General features: G+C 42.1%; 1 protein-coding gene and 1 long non-coding RNA gene across 2 annotated transcripts; one reads left to right on the top strand and one right to left on the bottom strand.

Moving 5' to 3' along the window:
* The first annotated feature begins 1,664 nt into the window (after positions 1 to 1,664).
* On the top strand, positions 1,665 to 5,527 carry LOC131948114 (uncharacterized). The gene is made up of 3 exons (XR_009387973.1): positions 1,665 to 1,884; positions 2,614 to 2,793; positions 4,979 to 5,527. It is a non-coding gene; the product is annotated as an uncharacterized LOC131948114 (long non-coding RNA).
* Positions 5,528 to 8,650: 3,123 nt separating this feature from the next.
* Positions 8,651 to 18,203, bottom strand: LOC131948109 (FMRFamide receptor-like). The gene is made up of 5 exons (XM_059309626.1): positions 17,995 to 18,203; positions 12,928 to 13,125; positions 10,282 to 10,366; positions 9,585 to 9,809; positions 8,651 to 8,839 (listed from the first exon to the last, which is right to left on the bottom strand). Exons 1-5 carry the CDS (start codon positions 18,201 to 18,203, stop codon positions 8,651 to 8,653), a joined length of 906 nt encoding a protein of 301 aa, XP_059165609.1.
* Between the last annotated feature and the right edge of the window lie 4,618 nt (positions 18,204 to 22,821).

The raw sequence follows: 22,821 nt of genomic DNA, 5'->3' as shown, positions 1-22,821 counted from the left end.
CAAAAGTCCCCAACCAAAAGACCGACGTGATGTTTGGCCGACAAAGTATTTCTGCTGTCACTGGGATCCTCTGGCTCGGAGAATCCCAGACTGATGTCCAGGCGACAGCAGGGTCCCCCCCCCCCCCCCCATCCCCCCGCCTCGCCATTCAGCGCCTTTCAACCAAGCGGTGAATCCGAAATCCGGGTAATAAAGCGGTTTGTCTAATTACCGTGCCGACGAGTATGTTAGTCAAAACGCCGAGACGCTCTGTAAAAGGAAATTTTGACAGCTCGAATACTTTTCTCTGATTTGACTCTGCGGGAATGATTGTGGAGGGGGGAAAAAATAGACACGTCATTAGAAATTGTGATTCTTCTTTTAAATATAGATTCCCCTGTGCGGTCAGAAATGATTTTTTTTTCTTCATATCACATTTTTAACTGGTATGTTTAATAAATATGTGTCCTGTGTTGTATTGCCAAATAGAATGTAACTAAATATATTTAATGTATCCCCGCAATATATTTTTTCAGTATAATTTGACAGGGTTAAAGTTCGTGAACTTTGGCCTATAACTTTGTTTTCTATTATGGTAGACCAACCGTTAAATTAATATGATCTAATTGTTAATTCTGATTGTGTATTTTGCCATAGTGCAGCTTAAAAGCACTTGTTAAAGTCTAGATGTTTAATATGAACAATTATTATTTATAACAGTGGTTTAATATAAACAGTTTATTTTCAACGTTTTATAATTAATAGTCTATTAAAGTGTTTATCATGAAAAGCATATTTTGAACTGAAGGATTTGCTATGAACATTTCACTATGAAATGTTTTCAGCTGTTTATTCTGAACAGTTTATTATGAACAATATTAGAGGAATTATTATGTACTTTTTATTATAAACAATTTATTCCGAGCAGTTTATTATAAACAGGTTAATATGAACAGTTTATTATGAACTGTTTTGAACAGTTTATTATGAACAGAAATAGAGGATTTATTATGTACCTTTTATTATAAACATTTTATAATAAACGGGTTACTATGAATAGTTTATTATGAACTGTTTTGAACTGTTTATTATAGAAGGTTCTTGAAGTAGATTTGACTGCTTTTTGGTGTCTTAGTTGAATAAGACCGACCAGATAAAGTTGTTTTTTTTTTTTGGCTAATTATAATCTGCGATAGTTTAATAATTCCAGCGAACTTGTACATTCACGTCTAGAATGTTCTGAAAAGAGAAAAATATCGAAATGAATGAGAGTGTAACTTCACACATACAAATATACAAACAATAGCTCATAACACCAAGTTTTTTTTTTTTTAATAGACACAAATTTAAATTATTCAACCCAAATCATAGCTGATGATGTAATACAGACAAAAACCAGACAAAAACCCAAATCAAGCAAATATACGAACTGTAAAATAAAATATTGGCCTTCTTATCTTTAAAAAAAAACGTAATAGGTTTCCAATCGATTTTACAGCATGTTAACATCTAACAATTTTAAAAAATATTTTCATTTATTTAAAGTACGTTACATTATATTAAAGTTGTGTCATAATTATTTAATTTGTTTCCTTAAGAGCTGGTTACTTAATTTTTTTTTATATTTTTTTTTTCACGTTCTGCTTTTTTACAAACCAAACCCCGGAAGTTGTAACGCAACCGGATGTCTAAAAAAAAGTGTTGAACGCCACACGAAAACAAAAGAAAAGGCGTAATATCAGCGTTGTGGCTGAGAACTAAACACGTGTTTTGAGAGGCAACACCCCCACAATGGACGTCAGAGGAGGTTCCCATTTCAATTGTGAGGGGGCAAACTGTAGAGAGGCCGGTGAGATTCTGGATAAAGACAAAGGGTTTTTCTTTGCCTCTAAGCAGAGTACATACGTAAGTGGTAGTTTATTGTGATCAGTGGTGCATTAATACTAATAGTAATGCCAAGGGTAATGGTATTTGTAAGAAATGCTAATGGGCTGAATATTAGTGTTCAGTGTTCCTTCCAGACTTTTTTCTCCGGGGGTGGGGGGGGGGGGGGGCACTTGGGGGGGGGTGGTAATGTCGAGGTTACGGATAAATCTTAGGATTTAGAATTGCGATTCTATTAAATTCATTTCATAGTTTCAATACAAAGCGCCGCTGTTTTACGAAAGACAAAAACTATTTTCAATTGTCGGGTATGGCGATACCCGAGAAATACTAGATGGAACTAAAGAAAAAAAAATACGTTAAAAACCTGGGCCTGAAGGACATGATCGGAGACATTAAAGCTTCAACCTTAAAGGCATAACAATGAAAACCCCCAACGGAAAATAAAAACTCAGGAATTCATAGGCATGAAATTAAAAAACCCCACACACAAAGCTAGGCATAACAAGGGAGGGAACTAGTTTTATTAATGTATGATTTGTGGAATTCTAGTAGCTCCCCTTTGTAAAACTCTGAATTTGACAACCATTTTTTTTTTTAAATTTACGAGAACCTATACTTGGTACCTGACATGTTTTTTGACGTTATAGACTAGCCGACGAAAGATTTTGATACGCTCTACTTCACACACACCTTATCCACAACACAACTTAGCCCCCCCCCTCCCTCCGTCCTCTCTCCACGTGACAGGTGATCCTGTTCTACCTGATCCTGGCGCCGGTCATCATGGCGTTTCTGTTCTGCTGCTAGAGCTGGTACGAGAAGGCGTGCGAGGACTGCGATGACAGGGAGTCTAAGCTGATGATGCAGGCCGTGCCCAACTACAAACTCAAGTACGAGTGTTGTAAGAAAAATGTCGCACCTATCTTGGTGAGTACATCTGGGGGTGGGGGGGGGGGGGTGAGGGGAGGGGGGGGGGGAGACAGGGAGTCTAAGCTTATGATGCAGGCCGTGCCCAATTACAAACTCAAGTACGAGTGTTGTAAGAAAAATGTCGCACCTATCTTGGTGAGTACATCTGGGGGTGGGGGCGAGAGGAGGGGGGGGGGGGGCAGGGAGTCTAAGCTAATGATGCAGGCCGTGCCCAATTACAAGCTCAAGTACGAGTGTTGTAAGAAAAATGTCGCACCTATCTTGGTGAGTACATCTGGGGGTGAGGGGAGGGGGGAGGGGGGGGGGCCGTTCTCAATTTCAAGCTCAAGTATGAGTGTTGTAAGAAAAATGTCACACCTATCTTGGTGAGTACACCTGGGGTTGGGGGGTGAGGGGAGGGGGGGGAAGACAGGGAGTCTAAGCTTATGATGCAGGCCGTGCCCAATTACAAGCTCAAGTACGAGTGTTGTAAGAAAAATGTCGCACCTATCTTGGTGAGTAAACTACGGGGGGGGGGGGTGATGGGGGGGGGGGGCAGGGAGTCTAAGCTTATGATGCAGGCCGTGCCCAATTACAAGCTCAAGTACGAGTGTTGTAAGAAAAATGTCGCACCTATCTTGATGAGTACCGTTGCAGAGGCGTAGCGAAGAAGGGGCGGGTGGGTACATATGTCCCAAGGCGCCGACCTTATGGGCGCATGAATGGGTTGAAAAAATATTAAAAGCTAATTTCCGCTGAAGTTTTGAATTATAAACATAAAAAATATCAGGGGGTGGGGGGTGCGCCAAATTGATAGTTTGTACCCAGGCGCCGGGGGGGGGGGGTAGCTACGCCTCTGGGGGGGGTGATGCGTTATACAGTCGGGGTTTTTAAAAGGGAAAGTCGACATTAATGTGTGAGGAGTGCGTGTCGAGGCTCATGAAGCAAACCTTGGTAACAAAGTGGCCCTTATAGGTGCGGTAGTACAGGAGGCCAAAAGGTGGGTCATAGAGGGCCCATTATTGGTGGGTCGTACAACAGGGCGCCATCAAAGGTAGGTCGTATAGGGTGCCGTTATTAGTCGGTGTTATCAAGGGCGTTTTGCTAGGTGGTTCGTATACCAATGCACTAGCATTGGTGCGTCGTATAGGGCCCTTTATTGTTGGGTCTTACACAGAGGCGTAGCGAGGGGGGCATGGGGGCATATGGTCGGCGCCAAAATGGGTTGGAAAAATAAATAAAAAGTTTGAGGGGGGTGTGTAAATCAAAAGTTCGAGGGGAGGTGAAAACAAAAGTTTGATGGGGGGGGGTGCAAATCGAAAATTTGAGGGGGGTGCAAATCGAAAGTTTGAAGGGGGTGCAAATCGAAAGTTTGTCCCCGGGCGCCGGGAAGGGTCGCTACGCCTCTGGTCGTACAGCAGGTAGACCATCATATTTGGGGTAGCATTGTACATGTAGTCACTCCTTCTCTAGGACTGCTCAATTTGAAACGTAGTTTTCCGTGGCGCATCTTTATGGTCACTCTTAACACTGGATAGCTCAGTCGGAATTTTTATACAAATATAAATTATAAATTGTAAAAACTGATGCCATTATACCCCTTTCACTGGGTTTAAAGAACGATTGCAAGAATCCTTTAATGATAGGAAAAGGAAGACTAGCGTTTAACCGATTTAGTTTTGATTACAATAGAACGATATAAAATACAGAATATTTGTGGGTCTGCCTCACTTTGAGGTGTAGGCCTACATTGTCAAGTTATGATTCTAATTTGGGTTGAATCATTAAAGGGTGTAAATATACACAAGTGCGAATATGGAGGTGCAGTTTTGTTTCTGTGTGAATATGGAGGTGCTGTTTTATTTCTGTGTGAATATGGAGGTGCTGTTTTGTTTCTGTGTGAATATGGAGGTGTTGTTTTGTTACTGTGTGAATATGGAGGTGCTGTTTTGTTACTGTGTGAATATGGAGATGCTGTTTTGTTACTGTGTGAATATGGAGGTTTTGTTTTGTTTCTGTGTGAATAAGGAGGTTTTGTTTTGTTACTGTGTGAATATGGAGGTGCTGTTTTGTTTCTGTGTGAATATGCAGGTGCTGTTTTGTTACTGTGTGAATATGGAGATGCTGTTTTGTTACTGTGTGAATATGCAGGTGCTGTTTTGTTACTGTGTGAATATGGAGGTGCTGTTTTTGTTTCTTTCAGTTCCCCATCCAGCCAGACTTTGACTTCAAGCACCACTGTGGACAAAATTGTTTGGGTCCCAATAAGGTGCAGGCACCCAGGTACATCTGAACATCTGTACACATCTTCGGTGTGAACATCTAGACATCTGAACATCTGGTCTATGTCAACATCTAGACATCTCAACATCTGGTCTATGTCAACATCCAGACATCTCAACATCCGGTTTATGTCAACATCCAGACACCTAAACATCTAGACACCTCAACATCTGATCTATGTCAACATCTAGACACCTAAACATCTGGTCTATGTCAACATCTAGACACCTAAACATCTGGTTTATGTCAACATCTAGACACCTCAACACGTGTTATATTTGAATAACTAAACAGCCTGATTATTTAAGCCTATACCATCGTTAAATTATGTATTTTTTAAACACAAAATGTTCTCATTCGTTCAACGCGCCATTAACAAAATATTTTTAAAACATCGATTGTTAGAAATCTAAAAAAAAATGTATATTTTCGTATCAAGTCTTACAATAATTTTTCTTGATAAATATTTATGGGTAAAATAAAAAAAAATCGAATTATTCAATTGTTAGTTTTTGTTTTTTTTACTTAAGTATGTTGATTCAATAGATAACACGGACTAATGCTATGCTGTTTTTTCACAGGTAACGTAGGGGTTAAACCATTGTTCTTTGAGTTCATTCATTAACCATCGTTTTATTTTTTATTTTATTTTTGGTTTTGGTTTTTTATATTGCTTGACTACTTTCTTCTTTTTCCTTTTGCATATACAGGCTCGTTGTTGTAATCAGCTTCTGCAGGCGAAGTAGTTTTAGCCTGCTTTTGTACAAGTCTAGCAATAAAGTTTGCCTTTCAAACCTGACGGTCTATGTGGCAAGTCTAGCAATACTAGCATTCAATTTAAAAACTTTATAGGGGTCTTACATGATTGGGGAGGTGGAAAGTCGGACTATGTCTGATGATGGGAGGGAGGGGGTAGGGAGCTAAAACCCTTTTTAAATAAGTGCGACAGCATTTGAGGCCGAGTCCAAAGCCACTGATGTCATGACATAATCGACTGTCTCCAGCGCAGCACTGTCCACTATGATACGATAACATCTAAGTTGTTCCTGTCAGATAACTATGGTCTGCGGTCAAAAACTCTATAGGCATAAACCATCGCCCCCGACAAAAATACAATGGACAATAAAACCGCGACATAAACCCCTTGGACAACCCGCTCCCCCGGCTGTGACATAACCCACTTTGTGGACAAAAACCCCCTCCCCCCAGTGAAGTTTATATAAGGAAATACTAATGATGACAAGAACCGGAGATCATAACTAAAACAATAACACAATTGGTGGGTTGTTATCACGGGGGGGGGGGGGGGTTAGGCAGTGAGGGGTTTATGTCCAAGGGGGTTTGTGTCGAGGAGGGTTTTGTCCAAGGGTGTTTGTGTCGCGGAGGGTTTTGTTCGAGGGGGGGGGGGGGGGTTATAGACCGGGAGCCGATAACGATAACGTTATGACAAGATAATATCAAAGTTGGTCGTGTCTGATCACGTTGTTTTACCCCGAGATGGTATCTTGTACTCGGATTGTCAGGATAAATTAGCAGCGACGTATTTGTGTTGTTTTAATCTATTGGTTAGTGACAAAATTATATTTATTCTAGGTTCAAAACCTAAAACACTATAAGCAAAAATAAAAGTTTAAATAAACAGGTTCCTTTACTCTGAACAAAACAATCTTATGTCAGTCTTTTTGGTAAACAAAAACAAATTTAAATTGATAAGCTGTAAGCACCATTCATTTTCAGTAAAAATATCTTACGAAATTCAATACTAGTAGGCTACTTGTTATGATAAAAATAATTAAACTATTTTAATTTTCAGTTTTTAAAAATTGCAAGCAAGCGTTTTGTATTATTGATTATGTAGAAATAAAGCGTTTTGAATTAGATGAAAGCACAATTCATAACGAAGTATTACTACAGCCATTCTGTATCAGTCCTCACACGCTGATGATGTACTTTGCAATACTACAGCAAACAAGGGGACGACACACGGGGGAAAAAATCTGGACTGGAAAAGAATGAATGAATAGTTTTTGTCCCAACTAATTTCATAAAACCAGTTTATACATATTTTAAAAATTAATAAATTTAGAACAATTTTAAATTTTAAGCTTAAAAATAGAATTTTAATATTTTAAAAATTAATGTAATAAGATTCGCAAATACAATGTACTTGAAAAAATAATAATTTTACTATATAAGACAAACTTTTGGTAGCTATTATTTCAAATCAGGACCACCGTTTGTCTTCCGATATATATTTTTTTGTGCTTCAATCTGACCTAGGTCTAGTCTAGGTGCATTTAAGTTACATTAAAATATAGCGACAAGAAAACCGATTCTTTTAAAAACTATTTATAAAGCATATTCTGCCAATATGATTTCTCCTTATGTCTTTTAATATATGAACTAAAAGTAGTATAAGAATTATATATATATATATATATATATATATATATATATATATATATATATATATATATATATATATATATATATATAATCTGTACAAAGCTGGCACCTACGTTAAAGTTCACAACAGCACCAAAATACTTCATAGCACAAACATAACGTGTCTGTCAGCTGGTAAAATATATCCACAATATATTCAGCTTGCGTTTGATACATCTAAGAGTGTGAAGTGCCCTTTCGAACCTGACGGTCGATAAGGTAGGTGAAGAAGAGTTCACCTGTTTTGGTGACCTCGAGATACTAAGTTTTAATGTGGTCAGCACTATGCCCAGCCGACTTAACTTTCCCTAACATGAGTCAGGTACCCATCACAGTTGCGCGGACTCAGGGACGTTCTACGTACTTGTACGTAGTTTGATCTTGAGATTTTTCGGGTTAGCAGTCGTATACTCTACCGTCCGACCATGTCGTCCAACTTGAATACATATACAGCATCACAGTTTCCTAATTTCTTCCAGGCAGAGCCCCCCCCCCCCCCCCCAACGAAATGGAATTAATATAGAAAATATATACTTTTAACAGTGTCCGCCTCCCCCTCCTACACGAAAATTTCAAGTGCGCCCACCCCCCCCCCCCCCTTAGAAATAAGTCTGGAAGTAACACTGAATTTCATGGGGTATCTATCATGTGTCTTGTAATATTATTATCGGTGGGCTTGGTCCGCCAAGAAAGAAATTTTGTTTTTGTTGATTTGTGAACATATTTAATTCATTGAAGTTAACAATATGGATTTTTTCTAGAAAGTGCTATACGGACCATTAACAAATCAAATGAATAGTTAGGGGGGGGGGGTCATAACCCCCCCACAGAACCCTCGGTATATATATAAAAAGTATGAGGGGGGGTGCAAATCGAAAGTTTGAGGGGGGGTGTAAATCGAAAGTTTGAGTGTGGGGTGCAAATCGAAAGTTTGAGGGGGGGGGGTCAAATCGAAAGTTTGAGGGGGGGGGGGGGGGTGCAAATCGAAAGTTTGAGGGGGGTGCAAATCGAAAGTTTGTCCGGGGTAAAAATTGGACCCCCCCCCCTTGAGACGATCCTGGCTACGCCACTGGCTATATGTGTGTATATTTATTCTCTATTACACCACCTAGCCCATAATATACCCAGTCTTCACCCTACAGATTTTTCATTTTAAATTCGTTCCTGCGAGGGCCGTCACGTGGTGTGTAGCGACGCTGCTGATTGGAGAGACTCTGTTTTTACAAATCCGGCATGTCAGGAAGTGACGTAATTCTTGTCTAAATTTAGATCCGCAGCCGCAGTAAACGATAATGTTGATGCAGCTGTTCATGACATTTAGTATGTTGGAAACAACCTGAAAAGAAATTGGAAATGGCTTAATTAGTTAAATCAAAACTGCTGATCTAAAAATCACACTCGATGTATGAATTTTTATCGTAAGAAATACTTCTCGGACTTTGGTCATAGGGATTTTTCGGTGCCCCACGTTGTGTTGCTGTTTCGTCGAATTGTTTTCTGTTAATTTGTACCATTTTTTTGTTAGGTTTTTTTTTAGCTATCTTCTATGTCGACCTTTAGTCCAATTCGGGCTTCAGTTCATGTCGGCCTTTAGTCAATGTTGCCTTTAGTCCATGTCGACCTTTAGTCCATCTTGGCCTTTAAGCAATGTCGGCATTTAGTCCATGTCGGACTTTAGTCAATGTCGGCCTTCAGTCCATGTTGGCCTTTAATCAATGTGGGACTATTGTCAATATCAGACTTTAGTCCATGTTAGAATCTCGAACATGACGAACTTTTACCGGATACCAGAAAATTGAAAACAATCTCAGAGAATCCCTGATGACACAACAAAGTCCTCCTAACACACTGAGCACCTGTGTTAAAAAATCTTAAAGCGCATATCGTATCCTGTCATGGGTCATGGACCGGACCGGATTTGATAATGCCAAACGCGATTTTAGATAGTGGGGACGGTTTTGGTCAATATGCTGGATGTCATGGCCGTGTCTAAGGTCATGGCCATGTCTAAGGTCATGGCCGTGTCTAAGGTCATGGCCGTGTGTAAGCTAATGTCATGGCCGTGTGTCACACATACTCACAGTGATGAAAGCGTAGGCGCTGGACTGTGACCCCGGGCCGCAGGTTGAACTCCCGTCATGCCTGCGGTGACCCCCGGGGTGAGCCAGGTTATACACGGCCACCATGCACCTGGGGAAGTTGCAGGTCATGTGCAGGAACACGACCAGCACGATGAGCAGTGACAGCTTCCGGTTGGGCTGGGGCAGGTCGGGAAGGTCAACACGCAGCTGGGAGGATTTCTGGACCTGAGTTGATGCATGACACACTCGCGTTACTGGCGGTTGGTTTACATAATATTTTGGAGTTCAGCATTAGTAGGCCTTAAGTGAAAGTTGAACATCTCTGTGCAAAGTTAAATATCAAGAGAGCCTATGCGAAAGTTAAACTTCTTTGCAAAAGTTAGACCTTGATAGACCATAAAATTAATCTCCTCTTTGCTAAAGTTAGACCTTGATAAACCCTAAAGTTAAACGTCTCTATTTAACCCTATGTGATGATGCCTCTATGAAATAGCAAAAATATAGAAATCAGAAGAGCGAAGTCTACTTGCCTCTATGGCATCGTGAAAAAAATGTTTAGTAATAAGAAATTTAAAAAAAAAAAACTCCTTCTACTAAGTAGGCCCATAGCCTATGGAAAAAAAAGACAAACTCTAGTACTTGCCTCTATACCATAGTGAAAAAAAATATTTTGAGAAGAAATGAGAAGACAACTTGCCTCTATGTAGAGCATGGTGTTTATAACGACCATGACGCACCAAGGTATGATGTACCAGATCAGTGGAATCACGAACTGATTGAAGCTGGAATAAGATCAAGTAATTTACTTCATAGTAGTAAAAGTCAAACATACATGTCGGGTCTATATACTTTTTTTTAGATCAAATGAAAACTTAAAAATACATGGCTACTCTATGTTTTCCAAAATACTGCGCATAATACCTGACCCAAGCTACTTACCCCACACTATCTGACTAACACTACCTCTCTAACACTACCTGTCTAACACTACCTACCCAACACTACCTACCTAACACTACCTACCCAACACTACCTACCTAACACTACCTACCCAACACTACCTACCTAACACTACCTACCCAACACTACCTGTCTAACACTACCTACCCTACACTGCACCACACTACCTACCCCCACTACCTACCCCACACTATCTACCCCACACTACCTACCCCACACTACCTGCCCCACACTACCTACCCTACACTACCCCACACTGCCCCACACTACCTACCCTACACTACCTACCCTATACTACCTACCCTACACTACCCTACACTGCCCCACACTACCTACCCCACACTACCTACCCCACACTACCCTACACTGCCCCACACTACCTACCCCACACTACCTGCCCCACACTACCTACCCTACACTACCCCACACTGCCCCACACTACCTACCCTACACTACCTACCCTACACTACCTACCCTATACTACCTACCCTACACTACCCTACACTGCCCCACACTACCTACCCCACACTACCTACCCTACACTACCCTACACTGCCCCACACTACCTACCCCACACTACCTACCCTACACTACCCTACACTGCCCCACACTACCTACCCCACACTACCTACCCCACACTATCTACCCCACACTATCTACCCCACACTACCTACCCCACACTACCTACCCCACACTACCTACCCTACACTACCCTACACTGCCCCACATTACCTACCCCACAACCTACCCCACACTACCTACCCCACACTACCTACCCCACACTATCTACCCCACACTACCTACCCCACACTACCTACCCCACACTACCTACCCTACACTACCCTACACTGCCCCACATTACCTACCCCACAACCTACCCCACACAACCTGTCCCACACAACTTGTCCACACAACCTACCCCACACTACCTACCCCACACTACCTACCCCATACAACCTACCCCACACAACCTACCCCACACAACTTGTCCACACTACCTACCCCATACAACCTACCCCACACAACCTGCCCCACACAACCTGCCCCACACAACCTACCCCACACAACCTACCCCACACTACCTACCCCACACAACCTACCCCACACGACCTACCCCACACTACCTACCCCATACAACCTACCCCACACTACCTACCCCACACTACCTACCCCACACAACCTACCCCACACTACCTACCCCACACAACCTACCCCACACTACCTACCCCATACAACCTACCCCACACTACCTACCCCACACTACCTACCCCACACGACCTACCCCACACTACCTACCCCACACGACCTACCCCACACTACCTACCCCACACAACCTGCCCCACACTACCTACCCCACACTACCTACCCCACACGACCTACCCCACACTACCTACCCCACACGACCTACCCCACACGACCTACCCCACACGACCTACCCCACACGACCTACCCCACACTACCTACCCCACACTACCTACCCCACACGACCTACCCCACACTACCTACCCCACACGACCTACCCCACACTACCTACCCCACACAACCTGCCCCACACTACCTACCCCACACTACCTACCCCACACGACCTACCCCACACTACCTACCCCACACGACCTACCCCACACTACCTACCCCATACAACCTACCCCACACTACCTGCCCCACACGACCTACCCCACACTACCTACCCCACACTACCTACCCCACACTACCTACCCCACACGACCTACCCCACACTACCTACCCCATACAACCTACCCCACACTACCTGCCCCACACGACCTACCCCACACTACCTACCCCACACGACCTACCCCACACTACCTACCCCACACTACCTACCCCACACTACCTACCCCATACAACCTACCCCACACTACCTACCCCATACAACCTACCCCACACAACCTACCCCACACAATTTGTCCACACTACCTACCCCATACAACCTACCCCACACTACCTACCCCACACAACCTGCCCCACACTACCTACCCCACACTACCTACCCCACACGACCTACCCCACACTACCTACCCCACACGACCTACCCCACACTACCTACCCCACACAACCTGCCCCACACGACCTACCCCACACTACCTACCCCACACTACCTACCCCACACAACCTGCCCCACACTACCTACCCCACACTACCTACCCCACACGACCTACCCCACACTACCTACCCCACACGACCTACCCCACACTACCTACCCCACACAACCTGCCCCACACGACCTACCCCACACTACCTACCCCACACGACCTACCCCACACTACCTACCCCACACTACCTACCCCACACTACCTACCCCACACAACCTACCCCACAATACCTACCCCACACTACCTGACCCACACAACATGTCCCACACTACCTGCACTCATACATGCTGCTCCTGCCAAACTCTGTCACCTCCACTACGGCGACCGTCATGTTCAGGTAAGTCACGTGATTCACCTCCTTGGAGAAGATGAGCGGACAGACCAACCCCGCCACCCCGTGGGTACAGGCCGCTGTCAGCAGGTACACGGACACAGGGTTCCAGCGGGACTTCATGCAGAACAGTGGGTACCTGCGGGTGAGGACAGAACAGTGGGTACCTGCGGGTGAGGACAGAACAGTGGGTACCTGCAGGTGAGGACAGAACAGTGGGTACCTGCGGGTGAGGACAGAACAGTGGGTACCTGCAGGTGAGGACAGAACAGTGGGTACCTGCAGGTGAGAACAGAACAGTGGGTAACTGCAGGTAAAGACAGAACAGTGGGTACCTGCAGGTGAGGAAACAGAACAGTGGACACCTGCAGGTGAGGACAGAACAGTGGGTACCTGCAGGTGAGGAAACAGAACAGTGGGTACCTGCAGATGAGGACACAGAACAGTGGGTACCTGCAGGTGAGGACAGAACAATGGGTACCTGCAGGTGAGGACAGAACAGTGGGTACCTGCAGGTGAGGAAACAGAACAGTGGACACCTGCAGGTGAGGACAGAACAGTGGGTACCTGCAGGTGAGGAAACAGAACAGTGGGTACCTGCAGGTGAGGACACAGAAAAGTGGGTACCTGCAGGTGAGGACAGAACAATGGATACCTGCGGGTGAGGACAGAACAGTGGGTACCTGCAGGTGAGGACAGAACAGTGGGTACCTGCAGGTGAGGACAGAACAGTGGGTACCTGCAGGTGAGGACAGAACAGTGGACACCTGCAGGTGAGGACAGAACAGTGGGTACCTGCAGGTGAGGACAGAACAGTGGGTACCTGCAGGTGAGGACAGAACAGTGGGTACCTGCAGGTGAGGACAGAACAGTGGGTACCTGCAGGTGAGGACATAACAGTGGGTACCTGCAGGTCAGGACAGAACAGTGGGTACCTGCAGGTGAGGACAGAACAGTGGGTACCTGCAGGTGAGGACAGAACAGTGGGTATCTGCAGGTGGGACAGAACAGTGGGTACCTGCGGGTGGGGACAGAACAGTGGGTACCTGCGGGTGGGGACAGAACAGTGGGTACCTGCAGGTGAGGACAGAACAGTGGGTACCTGCAGGTGAGGACAGAACAGTGGGTACCTGCAGGTGAGGACAGAACAGTGGGTACCTGCAGGTGAGGACAGAACAGTGGGTACCTGCAGGTGAGGACAGAACAGTGGGTACCTGCAGGTGAGGACAGAACAGTGGGCACCTGCAGGTGAGGACAGAACAGTGGGTACCTGCAGGTGGGGACAGAACAGTGGGTACCTGCGGGTGGGGACAGAACAGTGGGTACCTGCAAGTGGTGGCACACGTGAGTAGGTAACACCCAATTTAAGGCGTGCTTAAACTTCTCCTAACTACACGCTTGAGTAGGTAACACCCAATTTAAGGCGTGTTTAAACTATACCTCACTACACACGTACCTTGGAGACACCCAATTCAAGTTTAAGGTATACTTAAACTTCCCTCACTTAAACTACCCCTGACTACATGCTTGAGTAGGTAACACAATTTAAGGCGTTTTTTTTTTGTTGTTTTTTAAACCTCACTACACACGTGAGTACTAACCAACCACTTTAAACTACACACAACATAATATTGTAATGTTTTCGGGCAAAGCGTATTAGCACCGTGTCACTCCTATAGCAGAAAGTCAAGAGGTTTTTTTTTTTACAAATGTGGAGCCGCCCATTAATAAGTAAGTAAAGTACCACTTCGAACCTGACGGCCCATTTACCAGGGGAACTAAAGTGTATCTGCAAACGAGAACGCTCTACATTTCGACCACGCTGTCACACACCTATAAATGAAGCTTTGCTTTTTTGCCGTTTTTTACTTTCTCGTATATACGTAGTATAGAGAAAGTATTGTAATCGTGCAAAAAAAAAAATCGAGATTTTTACAAATCTCGACGTTTTACACCTCACTGATACGGAAAAACATAATTTTGCAATCTTGTCCGTATGTCTGTGTGTGTGTGTGTCTGTGTGTCTGTGTGTCTGTGTGTGTGTCCGTGTGTAAACACGATAACTTGAGTACCGTTACAGCTAGGTTGATGAAATTTCATATATAAGTATTATATCAAAATCGTAGATCCGTATCAACTTTTGAGCGATTTCCGACAACCGGAAGTGGTACTTTTTCTACTTTGAATTTTTCAAAAGCCTATAACTTGAGTACTATTTCAGATAGATAAATGAAATTTCACATGTAAGTAAAAGATCTAATTCTCTACCTTCTGTTAAATTTTGAGTAATTTCCGTTGACCGGAAGTAGTAATTTACGCTACTTCCGATTTCTCAAAAAACTAATGTAAATTTTAAAAGTACTAATAATATTGCGCACTATTATGCGCTTTTTTATTTCGCGTTCACTTGGTGTGCAATTAATTTGTCTACGAGATTTTATTCTATTTTTAAAACTTTAAGTATTTAAAATGGATTAAAAATCATGTCTATAGCCCGAGTTCCCATCCCCTGTTATTTTATATAAAAATATTCGAGAAAGTTTAGGGGAGATCACTCCCGGTTTATTTTTTTAAGGTTTTTTTTTTTTGCGGAAGAATCGAAGCCTCCTAAAACTACTTAGCCTGTCCATTCACGATTTTATATCGTTTATTTTACGCAAATGGAGTTGAAGATTAGCCAGATTTGTTATAAACTTTTTTTAGCGTACCATTTATAAGAAAAAATATTTAAAATACTAAATAATTTTAATTATTCAGTTTAAATGTGCTTGTTTAACTTCAAAAGTATGACGTCATATTTTCGTTATTCTCTCCTCCCTCCCTCCCTTCACCAAGGCATATCTTCGCGGTGGGCTCCGTCACCCAGAAGAAAGTCTACCGCCCCCCCCCCCCCCCCCCACGAATGAAATTGAATTTATATAGAAAATATATACTTTTACCAGTGCCCCCCACGCCAAATATCAAGTGCCCCCCCCCCCCCATAGAAAAAAGTCTGAAAGAAACACTGCTTCTCCCCTTCGTCACTAAAGACCGACCAACCTCTACCTACCATCTCTTCCCCCACTTTAACATGAGTCGTCGTCGTCGTCCCCCCACCCCCCGTAAGTTTCAAGTACCCCCTCCCCACCGGAGAGAACAAAAATGTCTGAAAGAAACCCTATCCCAGCAACAACACAGCGAACCAACATGCCGCGTTTATGGACCAGCGACTGAGTGCATAAGTTAGTGCACGATTAATTGTGGGTCTCTTATCGTTGGTTGTCATACAGCCATTGATTGATTGAGTTTTCCTTGCAGTTCAAATGTTTGATTTCCTTTGCCCGTTTTCCTGAACGTTCTTTTCTTTATCACCTGTGTAATGAGCTCATATTTTCCGGCTGTTACCTTATATACAGGTAACTTACCTTTAATTACCTTATAGCCGGGTACCTTGTGTTACATTATATACAGGTAGTTTGTGCCGGCAGTTACCTTATATAAAGGTACCTTGTGCCGGCAGTTACCTTATATAAAGGTACATTGTGCCGGCAGTGACATCATATACATTTACCTCGTACCGGCAGTTACCTTGTAGCCAGGTACCTTGTGCCGGCAGTTACCTTATATAAAGGTACATTGTGCCGGCTGTTACCTTATAGCCAGGTGCATTGTGCCGGCTGTTACCTTATAGCCAGGTACCTTATGCCGGCAGTTACCTTGTAGCCAGGTACCTTATGCCGGCTGTTACCTTATAGCCAGGCACCTCGTGCCGGCAGTTACCTTATAGCCAGGTACCTCGTGTCGGCAGTTACCTTATAGCCAGAAACCTCGTGTCGGACGTTACCTTATAGCCAGAAACCTCGTGCCGGCATTTACCTTATAGCCATGTACCTTATGTCGGCAGTTACCTTATAGCCAGGTACCTCGTGTCGGCAGTTACCTTATAGCCAGGTACCACGTGTCGGACGTTACCTTATAGCCAGGTACCTATCCACAGAAAGCAGCAGTGTGATATAACTGGAGATGCCGAGAAAGACGAAAAACAATGGCTCCACATACACTTGCACATAGGGATCTACGTAGAACGCTGTTTGTTGGAGTTGTAGATCAGTGAGGAAAATTGCGTACGATCTGAGTAGAAATAAAGCCATGCGCAGAGCGTGTCAACAGTTTACAACGATATAGAAAAATAAATCGAAATAAGAATCGTGCACATGTTAGATCTACATTCTATGCTAGCCTGAAGATCTCGGTTCGGACTCGTGACTACGGCGCAGGACGTCCTTGAGTCAACCCAGCTTTGATGGGTACCGGACTAAATATAGGGAAACAAAGACCACGGTATCTCTCGTATGCCGAGGTTATTGAAGTAGATGAACTCTACTTTATTTGCCCCACTTGTCTTGGGCATGACCAGGAAAAGATGATGATACTACATAAAGGTAGGGTGTCGATTATCATTTTGTTATATTATGTTGTATGGTGTGGTGGTATGGAGAATGTTATACTGCATTTGATTTTATTCTTTCTAAGTTTCTGCCATTTAGAAACGGTTAATTGAAACAAATTAATTTTTTAATGCAATTTAAACTAAAGCTTTGATAATAATAAAGGCACAGCAAGCACTTTTCTCTACATTGATGGCATTTAAGGATTCACAATTTTTTAAACTTACTAATATTGTCTTGGTTTATTTATGAAGGGAAGTGGGGGTTTCAGAACTCTTATATTATTATGGGGGTTCACGGCAGGCTATATAAAGTTATGTAGGGGTGTTTTATAATATTGGGTTACTCAAAGGAAATGTTATATACCTTTATATTGGGTACTGATGCTAAATAATATGAGTATGGTGTTAGGTAATACTATGTATCGTTATATAGAGTTGGTGTGTTATATACAATCGGACGGATCTAATGAAGTGCTATATATTGTTGTATAGAGTAGGGTGTGTGAGTAATCTACGGAAGGGCTGTATACGGTGTAGGGGGGTGTTACATAATATGTGGACAAAGTATGTTAAGTTTACCTGTACCGGCCGACAGCAAAAGCCAGCACGCAAATATCCGCGAGCGCCAAGAGCCGCAGGTAGTGCACAGCATTCGATGACGTCATGGCGCGCTGTTGCGACAGCACGAGGAGCACCAAGACGTTGCCCAGGATACCGACGACACAGAGCAGGTTCAGGACGTAGCCGTACCCAATTTTGTGCGCCTGGGCGAAAAAGGCGTCTTCCATGGCGCCGACAAACGACTAGCTGATGATTTGTAGCAATCCGCTTGGAACTCCTTTTTATGAAATTATCCGACCCATATCTATCACAAAACTCGATCTAGTTTTGTAATGTAATTTTAAATTCGTTCATTTAAAACAATATTTTAACATTACTTAATCTCATTAGTTGCAAGAGTTAATGTCCATTCAGTAATCGTCTTCAGTGTAGCAATAATTGATTTATTAAATAATATAAAGCGTATTATGAATCACTAATATAGAAATACTGGTTAAGTACACATTGTTTGTTCAAAACGTTGTAACAAAATATTCGATATTTTTAATAGATAAAAGTAACCGTTTACTTTATCCATATTCATTAACACAAATAACGGTTAACTTGTATCCTTATTTACTAACACTAACCCCATACTTACAGTACTACAGATCTACAAATAGGACTTAAACATTAAAAATGTGTACAATAGAAACTTTATAACATTGAAATTGTGTATAACGTTAACCCGAACAAACTTCTTGAAACCTCCATCCACGTCTGTCATCACCAGCAGCAGACGATAAACGTGACGAGCTAAGGCCTCCGTTATCACCATTCAGAAATCAGGAACCTTATCTGCAACGCTACGATTTATTCCAGTGATTAGACCCGCCCCGCCACCCTCGTCACCCCGCCCGCCGTATTAACCAAACAGCTTCCGAAGCAGATTTGAATAATTAATTAATTTGTTTGGTGATTGTTTCTGTTTTAATTTTTTTTTTTCGTTAACTAGATGATCGCTGTTCTAATTGGTTCGTTGACTCTATTTTTCTTCTTGTCTTGACTCTCCTACTTTTTATTTTAAGTATCTCGGTTACAACAGAACAATGTTGACATCTTTCCATTTCGTCCCCTTTTCCACTGTTTCCTGTTGATATTTTTAAACTACCGAAGTGCGTCACCAGCCACAATGTTTGAACTTTCCCCTATGCATATAAATTAGAGGCAATAAAGTGAAGAGTAACCTGAGCTCAGTGTGTTAAGGGACCAGAACTCTACAGATATGAAATGACCAGTAGTCAAACACACATTCTCAAAATCTCTGCTTTTGCAAATTTGAAGTAGGCCTGTGTGTTGTACCAGTGTTTGAAGTCAAAATAATGGATTTTTTTTAAAAAAAAGGGTCTTAGATTACTGTTAGTTAACTAAAAACAAATAAGACTTGCAAATATACCTCTAACCTTTACCGGGCTTTACCCAAACCCTAACCCAAGTAATACAATAGCTCTAACCCTAATCTCTATCCATTAACTTAACATTAAAACATGAGATTACAACACTTCTAGTAACGTCGCATATTTTCTTCAGCCTGAGCTAGGCCTTACAAATATTTTTAAAATGACCTCAGATCATTTGCGCTTTACACCAAGAACTGTACTTGTAAAAAATAATTCGTCATGAGAAAGAATCGACCGGATCCATATTTGAGATAATATGTGAAATGTTCTATGCCATTAAATTTTTATGACTACAAAAAAAAAAAAAAAAAAAAAAAAAAAAAAAAAAAGTCGCATATTTTCTGAACGGTCTGTTTTTGGACATCGGTAAAAACAAAACTTCAATAAGACGTTTAATTAGTTTAATTACTTAGCCGGCTATTTATTTCAAGTGGGGGGTGTAGGTAAGAGATGATGGGCCAATAAGGCGGGCGCTCAAGCCTACTGTTGCTCCGCCTCTGACTGGTGTACAACCTCTCAGAACCACACCCAGGGGCCACACAAATTTACCCCAGGGCTCACACGTTAATTATTCTCGACATAAAACACACAGAGACCCACTTACACAACTCTCGCTGTCTCTTCCAATTTACTGCTGGTGGTCGCCCTTGATTACGTATTGATGCCGTTATATTATTCCTCGTGCATTTTCAAGTTATTTATAAATCTTTTACGTGAAATATTGACGTCACCTATAATTTATTCTTCTAATCAGACACGCTAAAATAATCCACGTGCTCACAGTGTGGCTCGTTAAGATTAAATATTGTTGATCACAATTATAATTTTACTAGGCATGCTGCCCAGCTTCGCTTAGGCTTTCGAAAACATTGAGAATTTGCATGCTTAATTAATTCGCCCGAGGGTCGGTCTACGACCTCAAGAGTTATGAAGAGGTTTAATCCGTGGACATTTTTTTTCGATTTATAGCTCATATAAGGTACCGGTCAGTCGAGGTCAGTTTTGACCCCCTCATCGTAGACTTTTCGGCCAACCGGCCCCCGTGTTCTGTCGCCCCAAGGCAAGATCCTGCCAAATTTGAAGCGCCTGCGGCGCCGGGAAGTGCCCTATCGGACACCCGACAATCTAGATCTAGATCTAGATTCCTAAAAGAATTTTTTTTTTAAGTTTAGCCCGAGCATAATAAAAATAAATACATTAACCAAGTTGACTTGGTGTGTCTCGAACCCGCACCACCTGCGTGGTTTAATGTACACTAACATCTTCGCTATTTAGGCAGATGACGTCAATAGTTAATGTATAAGCAATAGTGACGTCACAGTTTTATGCGTTCTTTTTCACATATATTAATGCTTTTCCGGTTGCATAAATAATACTGTTTCTCTACATTCGAATACGCCTTAAATTTTTATTTTTCTTCTTTAAATAAAATTGTGGTTATACATTTAAAACATCTAACATATTATTTTCAACAAAAGTCCGTAAAAAATTCTCGATATATCGCTGCCGATTCTGACGTGATGTCCGGCGAAAATTTTTTGCGGACAGAGAAAGAGAGAGAGAGAGAGAGAGATGTGCGCACATTGGGCTTTTATAAATTAGGATTATAAATCAGCGAAAAGACCGAAAACAAAAAGAATTAAAGGCGCTAACAAAGGTTGCTAGCAGAGTTTCTTCCAGGCATCTCTTCGGGGGGGCGAAGCCCCCCCGAAAAATTTTTACCGCCCCCCCGAACGAAATAAAATTTATATAATTTATATAGAAAATATATACTTTTAACAGTGTCCGCCCCCCCCGAAGAAAGTTTACCGCCCCCCCGAAGATTTCAAGTGCCCCCCCGGAGAAAAAAGTCTGGAAGAAACACTGGTTGCTAGGGCATAAATAAGATAATGTTTTGAAGGGCTTTTAAATTTATAGGCAGATGTATTTTTGTTACACGGTAGAAGAATGTAAAGATGACGTTTGCACTCAGATAATACCTTCGTAAAATACCAATTTAATTTATATAAACTTGGATCATTGTTTGAACTTAAAACCTATATTATAGGTATATTCTAATAATTATATTTGATTGTGAAAAAGATAGAAATTGGTTGTACAGTTAATGCAAAAAAAAACTATTCTATATTAAACTTTCAAACGGAAATTATTTTATATAGGCCTAATGGTATTTAAAAGATTTAAATTGAATTTTGTTTTCCAAATTGTATTAATGAGTTATTATTTCCCCTATTGTTGTTCGCTCCCCTTAATTTTTTTTTTTATTAATACATATTATTAAGTGAAATTGTAATTTATTTTACAAGTTACAAAATTGGTTGTATTCTTTGGCGTGTTGTGTTGTGTAGTGTTTAGTATGTTTTGTGTGATTTATTATGTGTTTTGTTCTCTGCTGTTTTCTATTCACCAAAAAGAACTTTAAAATGTGAGCCTAGTAGCCAAGCACGGCTATGCAGCGAGTGCAGGCCTATATACAGAAGCGTAGCGAGGGGGGTGGCGGGGGGTGTGGACCGCACCGGGTGACACCATTTAAGGGGGTGACATCAAGGCAAAAAATAGCAAAATATATAGAGAAAAACTTGAGGGGGGTGGTGCAAATCGAAAGTTTGAGGGGGGGGGGGGGGGGTGCAAATCGAAAATTTGAAAGTCTGTCCCCGGGAAGGGTCACTACGCCTCTTGGGGGAGGGGTGACATCATTAAGTGCCGCACCGGGTGACACCCGACCTCGCTACGCCATATATATATATATATATATATATATATATATATATATATATATATATATATATATATATATATATATATATATATATATATATATATATATATATATATATATATATATATACATTATATATATATCGTCCTTTCTTGCCCCCCCCTAAACCTAGCTAAAAAATTAGAGTGGGGGGGGGGGGGAGTGCTGTTCTATGAATGTTGGGGGATTGTGAGGGCTTAACTGAAATAATGCTTTGTGGGCGATAATGAAAAAGACTGTTCATATTTGGAGTTTTTAAGTAAACAGAGTTGCATAGTAGTATATTTTAAAAAGAAGCGGTGAAAATGCATTTAGTATTTTACAACAATTAACCCCTTTTATGAGACTACGCATGAGACCCGGACATAAGAAAGTACCGATAGGCCCTATTGTTTACTTGATCCTAGTCTCAACTAGGCCTTGAATTTTTACAGCACATTGCGTACACTAGTTGCCATCGAGAAACCGCGCAGTAAGAATGAGTGGAAAATTTTAACACTGATGAGATAACCTACTTATGATCTAATTACGAATTTACCACACAAAATATGTGTAATCGATTAACAACCACAATATAGGTTTAGTCTTATAAATGATACAGAGTTTCTTCCAGGCATCTCTTCGGGGGGGGGGGGGGGCTAAGCCCCC

The sequence above is a fragment of the Physella acuta genome, unplaced genomic scaffold, assembly GCF_028476545.2.
Source record: "Physella acuta isolate Inbredline_101_S28 unplaced genomic scaffold, ASM2847654v3 ptg000623l, whole genome shotgun sequence".
NCBI classification, from domain to species: domain Eukaryota; kingdom Metazoa; phylum Mollusca; class Gastropoda; family Physidae; genus Physella; species Physella acuta.
This window is presented reverse-complemented; position numbering and strand designations above follow the sequence as displayed.